This window comes from Crotalus tigris, unplaced genomic scaffold (genome assembly GCF_016545835.1).
Source record: "Crotalus tigris isolate CLP2741 ecotype Arizona unplaced genomic scaffold, ASM1654583v1 scf7180000024383.4638030, whole genome shotgun sequence".
NCBI classification, from domain to species: domain Eukaryota; kingdom Metazoa; phylum Chordata; class Lepidosauria; order Squamata; family Viperidae; genus Crotalus; species Crotalus tigris.
This window is the reverse complement of record NW_024100553.1, coordinates 4,478,835-4,489,407: the sequence shown is the minus strand read 5'-3', so window position 1 is coordinate 4,489,407 and position 10,573 is coordinate 4,478,835. Positions and strand designations below refer to the sequence as shown.

General features: G+C 35.0%; 1 protein-coding gene across 1 annotated transcript in view; it reads left to right on the top strand.

Moving 5' to 3' along the window:
• Positions 1-883: 883 nt before the first annotated feature.
• The window catches only part of MECP2 (methyl-CpG binding protein 2), a 112,493-nt gene continuing 102,803 nt past the window's right edge, over positions 884-10,573 (top strand). Inside the window, exon 1 of the mRNA XM_039328707.1 lies at positions 884-1,162. Within this exon, the coding sequence (XP_039184641.1) occupies positions 1,128-1,162 (35 nt within the window). The 5' untranslated portion in view covers positions 884-1,127. The remainder of the gene's footprint in view (positions 1,163-10,573) is intronic.

Here is a 10,573-nt window from a genome sequence, read left to right as displayed (position 1 = left end):
ATTTTTAATAGCACACAATGTGGCAAGGACAGCTGCAACAAATTTTCTAAATTTTTAAAGATACAACTTTAACTTCTGAAATGTGATAGTTTGTCGTCTTTTTTTGCCCCATCTACAACTGCAGTATAGCAGGGTTTTTTTTTTTTTTAACAGTATAGTACCCAAACATGAGAAGGCCCAACTAAAACCAGCATTTTAGTCGCTGTGGTTGGGTTCAACATATAAGATTCTGACTCTTCCGTTGTTTCCCTCCTTTATCAGACTTGCAAGCTGGAACATAATAGGGTGGGCAGATGAAACCTTATGCAGACCTACATCCTACCCATTACTATTTAATACAGGGGTTTTAGGCTAATCTTCATGTGACAGCTTGATATTGTGAGGCTGCAGTGTGAAATTGACACTGTTGTTTTTTAAAGTATTAGGTAGCCCCGCGTTGATGTTAAAAAAAAGAACACAAAAAATCCACCCCAAATCCTAGAATGAAATGGAAAAACCACTTTTGTACCAAACCAAGAAAGCTGCTTTAGCCCTTCAAGTAACTCGTCCGGAAGTCATTCTGAACTGGAAGGCTTTAGTCATTTTGTAGTCAGGATCGATTATATAGTCATTTGAGAATCATGACCTTGCTATCATTTGGATAGACTGCACTGGCGGGATTGCCCTCTCGGTATAAAGTATTTCCTTTTTACGCTAAAAATAAAGAACTTCGAGAGCTCACAGCGGAGGAAGTATGAAGCAGTTTTTAAAAAAACGTTAGACCCGTTACATTTCAAAATCCTTCAGCCCGCGATTCCGCAACACCTTTTTGTCCAGTGACTGATAAGCCAACGGGCCTATCGATGGACAAACAATCTACACAGTCCAATCAGAAACAGAGTGAGAATTTGTCCCCTGCCCACTTCGTATCGTTGTAACTGACAGCGCTTCCCGCCAATTCTAACGGCCGCCAAGAGCAGGGCAGCCTCGCCCGTGTAGAGAAACACCGACCAATAGTTTTGTGATGGAGACCTGAGTGATGAGCCCCAACATCCAATTGCAGTGAGGTGGGCGGGGCCTGACTGTCCGGGTTTCCTCTCCGGCTCGGTTTTCCCCCTCCCCCCCGCGGGTTCTTCGCTGCGAAGAAAATGGCGGCGGCGCCGAGCGGAGATGAAGAGAGACTGTGAGTGACCCGAAAAAAGGGGGTGGGGAAGATCTGGGCCGGACCATGAAAACCCGTGCATGGGGGCCCTAGACGGGACCATTTGAAGCAATTCCGAGGGTGGAGAGGATGCGCGACCGTGATGCGGCCGTTGGTTTCTTTCCGCTCGTGGGTTCCCCTCCCCTTTTCTCCTGCGCGCCCAGGGCCCCTGAGTGCGTCACAGCAATCCCCTCTGCCCAGCAATGGGAGGGGCTGCTCCTCCTGCCTAAGAGGGGAGGAGGAGTGGGTGAGGAAGACATGGGCGTGCCCCCTGAAGAGAGGGGGGGGTGGGCTTAAGGTCAGAGGTGACTTGATGTTCCTTGATGCTCTCTCGCTGATGTCAGCTCCCCGGGTTTACTCTTATTAGTGCTGACCATCTTCTCCAGCCTCTAGGCCCCAAGCTATGTGTGGTCCATACACCTTTACCTTCATGCAGCTGATCCCACCAACTTCCTTGGGTGTCCTTTTCTCAGGATTTGGTCCTGGATATCGGAAACACTTGGTAATAGGCTTTTGGGGGAAGATTTTTCTCCTTCCAGGCAGCTCCATCATACTGAATGCACCCAAAAGACAGACATGCAAGAAACTGGACAAAATTAGTAGGGTATTCTCCATGGGCTGCACTGCAGGGAGGATTGGGTTCCATTGTGCTCCCCTGTGAGTGGAAACTGCTGTCTTTGCCCTCCTTTTTCTAGGTTATACAGCAGGAAAAATTGGGCCTCATTCGTACTATTCTGGCATTCAGTAGATATAAGGATAGAGGCAAATGAGCCACGGTGGCTGTTTGTGCATGGACAGCAACCTTTTGGCTGCTCATTTGATACAGTCACAATGGGACGGAAGTTAGCTATTGTAAATTTCAGAAGGTGAAGCAAAGAAGGAGAGATGAAAATGCATTTGTTTTGGGTCTTTGGGTGCAAGGAAAAATGTTGAGCATGCAGTCTAGATAGATAACTAAATAGGATTAGCAATCTTCACTTTTTGCAATTGTTACTTGTCCAATCCTGATAGATAAACAAAAGAATAGGGATAGTAGCTTCCATCTCGTTTTAAGGTTTACAGATAATCCTCTACTTACAATAACAATTGCTCCCAAAATTTCTATTGTTAAATGAGACATTTGTTAAGTTAATTTTGCCCCATTTTATGACCTTTCTTGCCACAAGTTGTTAAGTGAATCTGGCTTCTCCATTGACTTTGCTTGTCAGAAGGTCGCAAAAGGTGATCACATGACCCTAGGATATGGCAACCATCATAAATATGAGCCAGTTACCAAGAATCTGAATTTTGATCATGTGACCATGGAGATGCAATGATTGTAAGTGAAAAATGGTCATAAGTCACTTTTTCAATGCTGTTGTAACTTCAAAGGGTCACTAAACAAATGGTTGTAATCATGGATTTCCTATATTGAATTGTCAGAGACACAGACTTTCCATCCTAATAAAAAGCAGTAAGAAAGGGAAGATGGCAGTGCATCTTGGAGGAGCAGTATTCATGCATTCACTTCTTTTCCAGTCACTCCTTTATTTGGCAAGAATAATTAAATATGTGATGGTTAGAAATAACAATCGCTATTTTGATTAATATCTAGTGCTCACTTTGAAGAACCTATTTTTACTCTTCTATTTGATTATTTCAGTATGGAGGACTAAGTGAAGTGTGGTTGCTTAGAATCAATCAATGAACAAAATCTAGTACTGCTCTTAAGAGTCAACACCAACTTTTTTCCCCTTCCTTTTCCTGTCTGGAGAGTTACAACAGGATGATCTGATACTCAATTATATACCTTTGTTCTCATCTATTTGTATAAATTTTTCTGTGCTGCTCCATTGGTGCTCACATTCTACTTTTATTTGAACTTTGCTGTTACTAATCTTCTAATGCACTTCCTTAAATCTGGTATTTTCAAAACAACATTAGGGATCAGTAAGCTTATATTATATAGTGTTTATCATAATGAAATTTTGTGCATTGCTTAAACGCCAAGTGTGTTTTGTTTTAAAAGTTTTAATTAAAAATCCCCCAAATCATGCAATAACTTATTTTAGCCAATTCTGTTATTTATATAATTTGAAGGTGCCTGTGTGCCATCTAGTGAAGTTGTACATGTTATGCCCATGAGCCCTATTTTAATGATCTTTGGACTAAATTACCATAATCTCAGCGTAGGAAATACTAGCAAAATATAAAAATTGTAATTGGACTTATCTAAAGAGTTCTGTCTGGAAAAAGATGCCTTAAAATTGTGACATTTTCACCAGTTACTGTATTTTCCGGCGTATAAGACGACTTTCTAAACCATGAAAATCTTCTCAAAAGTCGGGGGTCGTCTTATATGCCCAGTCGTCTTAAACACCGGAAAATACTGTATTTTCCGGCATATAAGACGACTTTCTAACCATGAAAATCTTCTCAAAAGTCGGGGGTCGTCTTATACGCCCAGTCGTCTTATACGCCGGAAAATATGGTATTTAATTTTCTGCCACCAACTCTTTTGTGTGATCCTAGTACTATCTTATCAGTGACAGCTGTTTGCTATATTGTAATATTTCTGTCCTAAGTAACCTGTAACACTAAATGTCTGATCTTGTTTATTTCACAGGCTTCTGTGATTCTGATGCAGGCATAATTTACCCCTAGTTATTCCGCTACCCAAACCAGAATTTAATTTCAGAATCCTAGCCATCACCACATGGAAATCAAATGTCTTACCTATACCTTCCTTACCGCAAACATCACTTTTGAGCGCTTATTGTATTGTTTTACAATTTTTATTCCTTCAGCAAAAAGATATTTTTGACGTGCTAATATGGGTGAGTTTATGTGAGTTCCTGGAATAGTATCATAATGTTTGTCACCTTTAGTTGTGGTCGTAGGTGGCATTGAGGACTATTCATGGAGCATTCCCAAAATTGTAGTGCCTCTGCTATGTGTTGTGGTTATGTATCAAACATATGTTAGCTATCAATTTATGCTTCCTCTCTATTATTATTTGAGAAAGTTGCTAATTTTCAGCATGTGACAATGACAGTCTTAAAGAAGTTTACAAAAAATTATTAAAATCTAAATATAGTATAATAACATTAGAACTTGAGCTATAGAAACTATGCAGCTAGGAAAACAGCAATTTGATAACATTAAATAAAATCGTTAAAATGCCTCAGGAAACAGTATTTCAATTTGGCTCAAATAGAAAAGAATCATGGTGAAATAAAATATCACTTGTGATGACATTTTAAAGTTTGGATGTCATCACCCAGATAACTATTAGGTGTCTGATATTCATATATTCATTTATTTATTTAATTCATACATAAACTAGCCATCTCATAAATAACTCTTTAAATAACTTTTAAAATGGAGTACTGTAAATATAACACAATATATAATTTAGTTTGAAAAAAATGGCAATTTATAGATATTTTAGAGTGATATTAGTCTGTTTCAGCAAGAATAAATAGTGTAGGTTTTCGTCAATTAAAGTCTGCTATAATGTTGTTAAAAGTCATGCATTTTAAACTAAAACATTTAATCATGCTAAATTTTAATGTAATTTTATTTCCTTTATAAAAACATCTTGATCCATGGAAAAGTAGACTGTTGATTCAATCATGCAGTTGTTAATCATTTGTCTGAAATATGGCCAAGTTATTGCATGTTTATTATCTATGGCACATTTCTTGGAATGATCAGAAATCATGTTTTTGAATTTAGACTTTAAATTATTACAAAACAGAGAAGTAATTCTCCTCCCATTTTCAACAGGAAAATGCTAAAAAGTGGGATTAATCTCTAAATTTCTTCCAAAGCTGGTCTGGTTTATTAAAATAACCTCATTGCTGCCTTCAGCCACTTTCAAAAATTAACCCCACAAGAATTCCTCCCTGAGGTAGCTTGGTCTCTGAGAAGGTGTCAGCCAGCGAGCTTCTGGGTCTTTTATGTTATTTGACCTAGTCCAGGGTATAGAGCCACTGTTCTTATATAAATCCTTATCCTTAGAAATCTTATATATAGTTGTAATCCAGATATAATATTCCCTGCAATGGCGTGCTGTAAGAATTATTTTGGTGCTCACTTAGCATATACATAGTTATGAAAGCTATGTATATGTTTACAGGAAGAGCTACTTATTTACAGTAAAAAACAAATTACTAGAGCAATTTGACTATGATCTTAGAGAGTACTTCTTATGAGTTAGTGTGAATTAGCAGATCAGTTTTCTGTCATTGTAGTTTTTTCCTTAATGCCTTGTTTCAAAATGAGATACTGTACATTGTTCTTTTGTGGTTTTTACATCTTTTCATAGGTTCAAGTGCTATATGAATAATCTTTTTTGCCATTCCACTATAGCAGATTGGGAGATAATGAACAGAACACAGAATATATCAATAGGTATTTGAAATATACCAGTAATAATTTGCATTCATTTCAAATTAATCCATATAAATATTCATCATTGGCGTAGAAATATTGTTCTGACTTTAATAACAACTGTGTCTGAGCAAAGCCAGGATAAAACAAACTAAATTATGATTGAATTTATACATCGTGCTAAGTGTATCTTTTCAACCTTGCTATTATGATTTGTTTAGTCAATTATGGTTAAATATTTCATCACTTAATGTTACATTCAAATCAATTTAGTATAAATTTCCTTTGGATATAGTTAGAGTGTACTCCATCTAGAAGGATAAGTGTATTTCCTAAAAATTCAAACCAATCATTTTTGCTGTTTATATTTTGATTTTTTAAAAGTAAGCTAATAAGGATAACAACTATAAATAGTGAAGCTTTAATAATGTAGACATAGTTGTGGTCACTAAGGTGGGAATTATTTAGGATAGTATTGAGTGCTTGATGATGTATGTTTTTTGTTAGGAACAGGAGTGCCCTAAATTATGCATTATGGGTGTTACCAAACCAGTGCTCATACACCCTCTCTCCCAGTGCTTATTGCTTAGGAACATTTAGAAGATTTGGGGTTGATTATTTTTTTACAAAGGATGATATTTCTATTGATATACATGAATAACATTTCTCCATCTTTGTTTATATCACTCAATATATTAAGAATCTGAAATTGCCAGCACGTTTAAATAGAATTGCTTAATTCATCTCTTGGAGTAGTTCAAATCTAGTAATCTCTTTTGCTAAGTGACCCACCTGTTAATACATGTTACTAAATATCATGTACATTTTTCCTAATGGAAGTGTCATCAAGTGTTATTTATATATTAATTTATTGGATTTTATGTGCTTCTCCAATCCAGCAGGGTTCTTACATTCCATTTTTATGGTAAAATAAAATAATAAAACAAACAACAGTATTAGAACTTTCATCTTAAACTATATAACTAAGACGACTAAAGAGGAAAAAGGCATATCCAGATACAACCTATGATGGGGTTTTAATTTACTCTAAATACTGCTCCCATTTCTTCTGTGAAAGCTAGTTTTTGGTGGCTCTTTTAAAACACAACAATGTGAAAATTAGTCTGATCTTGAATGGGAAGCTATTCCAAAGAACTGGAGCTGTAATAGAGAAGCTCAAGTCCTTGGTCTCTGTAGATGATTAAGTGAAGGGATGTGGAGTGACCCTTATTGTATAGGCAAGAATGCATTTGTAGATATCTGGGCCCTAAGCCTTATGGTTTGGGGCATCTTAGTTGATATTTCGGTAGAATCCTCTATGGATGAAGTATCTGCAATCTCAGAATGCTTGTGATTAGGCAAAATGGAAACATCCAGATTGTGAGCCTCAGGCGTGAACTTGCTAAATAGCTTTAGACAAACTATCCTCTCTATTCTAGTTTACTATCTGCAAGAGTTGCTGGGTATATTGAAAAGAAGCATTAAAGTGATATAATGTGGCCCAATGCACATGTAATGCTAAATAATTTATATAATTAAATAATTGTATGCCATTTTGCTCTAACGGTTAATGCACCTGGCTAGAAACCAGGAGACCTTGAGTTCTAGTCTTGCCTTAGCCATGAAAGCCAGTTGGGCCAGTCATTCTCTCTCAGCCCAACCCACCTCACAGAGTTATTGTTGTGGAAAAAATAGGAGGTGGAAGTTATTGGATATGTTTGCCATCTTGAGTTGGTTGTAAAAACAATAAAGGTGGGATACAAATAAATAAATATGTCATTAGAAAAATTATTAAAAATCTATTAAGATCCCTCTTAACTCTGCTTTTGTATAATAAAGGTGAGATTCAGTATATTTGATCTTGCAGGTTGCCTGTTCCTGATATGTGGTATTATGGCCTTCACTATTCACTCACTCTTAATTATGATTATATTTGCTAAGGACTAAATTATTAAAACTGTGATTAACTTAACATATCAGAAAATTTTTGTATTTTTCATATTTCTGCACTTCAGCTATGAATAGATTTTAATATAGTGGGATAGGTGACATCTTCCCAGAGTGATTTATTCTTAAAGCAGAACTATTAGCAAGGTAATTTTTTTTATGTTAATAGGTGAATATGCATGTGGTCCATTTTTTTTTCAAAGATAGTGAAATGATTTCAAGAAATGGACTTGCAGATTGCTTCAGAGCAGCAGACTTCAAGTTCCCTGTTCTTGCACAGATCAGATTACAAACAGTGCTTTGATTCATTTAAACTGTTAATTCCTTAAAATTCTTTGTAATTTTTTATGCAAAGAAGAAAGGATAAGAAAGAATAATATAAGTGAAAAAAATATTTCATTACATACAAAAATATGTCACCTAATGTTTAAAACATTAAACCTTATCAATGCAAAATAATTTTTGTCACTCTTTACATTTTGCTGGTAGAATAGCAGTTCACAAAAAGAAATGAGACTAGATCTATAATCCATAATTGTAAACTGAAGTAAATCTGTCCTGTCAGCATTAAATATTTCCTTGCTACCTCATGCACAACAAATTCATAATTCATATAAAATGTTGGTTTAACTTCAACAGCATGTTCACATCCTTAAACTAGAATGAACATTGTAATATTATATCAACTTGTGATATTAAAATAGGATATTAATTGAACAAGGCTGTATGATATGGGTAAGTATTCCTTTATCCATAGATAGAATATTGTAATTGGAAACTAGTCCTTTTTGAACATTTTCTGAAGAATATAATAGATACCGAAAAAATCTTTTGTTGAAATTGTCTTCTTAAAATCAGATGGGGTATAATTAATATTTTTTCAAATGTTTTGTCACCGATAATATAGGCTATTCTAGTTCTTTTATTCCATTGTTCTTAAAGATAATGCCCATTTTAGTAATAAACTTTACAAGTTTATAAATTTTTTATGAAGGTTTGAATGTAAATTCTAATTCCGGAATTTTAAGTGCAGCCACTGCATCACACCAAACTGAATTTAAGAGGTATTTTAATTGATTTAGAGTATTGCTACTGTTAGCAGCCCATGTCTTTTAATCTTCCCCCCCCCCCCCAGCAAACTAGTTATTTTCAGATTGGGATTATTCCAGAGTGTAAATATATTGTATGGATTGAGGAATGAAATTATACTTTCATTCCAACATTTTCTAAATATGCCTTCCAGCTTTTAATTCAGGAAATACAGTGTACATGTAATGGATTTTGTATTTGTTCACCTATATTCCAAAGGGAAATCAAGACATATTCTGCCCAGTATAAAAGTAAAAATCTGAAAAATTAAATCCCCTACTTCTTTATGATAACAGTAATTTAGGCTTATAAAAACTAAAAGGCATATTCTTGCCATAAATAAAATCTTAATATTTCAAATGTAGAAGTATTGACATAGGAAATATCACCAAGTAAATGCAGTCTGAAGCAATATTCATTTTAATTAAATTACATTTTTGTATAAATTCATAGGGAGTCTTAATTTGTACTGATTACCATATGTGATTAAAAAAACTTTAGATAAGTATACATTGTGAATAAAGAAAGTTTCTTTGAAATAATTATTTGCCAACATTTAAAGGAATTCACTTAAAACCACTTTTATTATGTTTCAACAGAAAATAAAGCTTTTGGTAGCTGATATCTTAGAGTTTAGACCAATTAACTACCGTATATGCCGCTGTATTAGGCGACCCGGCGTATAAGACGACCCCCGTCTTTATAGCCGGGCCGCATTCCTAGAACGTCGTCTTATACGCCGGAAACTACCAGTATTTCCGGCGTATAAGACGACTCGGCGTATAAGACGACCCCCGTCTTTGGCGCCGATTTCAGCGCTCGCGGAAGTCGTCTTATACGCCGGCATTTACGGTACATAACCTGAGACATATCTGAACTGCTGAGTAATATCATTTTGATGTATCACTATCAATAAAATATTATCTTACATCTGCATATATTTCAGGCTTATTTCTGGTCATAATTATAGACCAAATGTTTATTTAATAAGTTAAATGCTTCCAATACCAAATTAAAGATAAATCTTGAGAATCCTTAGTAGACAACATCAGTAAATTTATGTGAAAGGCTATTTATTATTGTTTCCTTATAAAAATTGCTTACTGAAGGATATTACTTGCCCCAAATTCATAACTATTCCAATATTTTGAATATCGCACCTATGCAACTTTTAAAAAATGGAATGGAACATTGTATTCAGCATTTGAAAAGCCAAGTAAATCCAAAAAAGTTAAGTTAATTTACAAATAAATGCCATAGCTTAACAAGTGTCTGATTAAAATTACCTTTAGTATGGGAATTTCAAAGTTTGTTTCATTCCAAAAATGGCCCTATTTTATTCAGTGAATAAAAAACTGTACATCCCATTATATTTAGGAGGAATAAAGGAAAGCTTATTTCATAAATTTCAAAGAGCATTAAAGCTAAAAAAGGATATCTAGGATTTTAATCATTAACATGGCTCAGGTGTAAATGAAATATTATAGATGCACTTAAGGTATAAATTAAATTGTTTCATATTTTTTTTTATCAAAAAGGCAGTAATTTAGTTTTTAGGATGTCTTGATCATCAATCTGCTGTATGGCTATATTACATTACCTCTTTGAATGTTGGGAGAGAAAGATTTATATTTGAGTGCGCTTTTTTGATTAAATGCAACACCAACTTATCCAGTATGGGGAGGAAAATATTGATCCATCTGATGAATGTTATGATCTATGAATAATTGGTGAGGTTCCACTTATTTGTACACTAGTGCTTTTACTTTTCCCCCTCATGCAATTGCATAAAAAAAGAGAAGACACTTAATGAATATTGAAATGGTGAAATTTCTTTTGATTTCAAAGAGGAAATGGGTAATTAAAGGGTTAGTTAATAAGTGAAAGGAAATGATTAATTAAAGGGCATATTTCAAACTACTGACCTTTACTAATTTAAAAATGAATGGGTCTGGTTGGGTTCTGAATAAAAGTATCTACAAT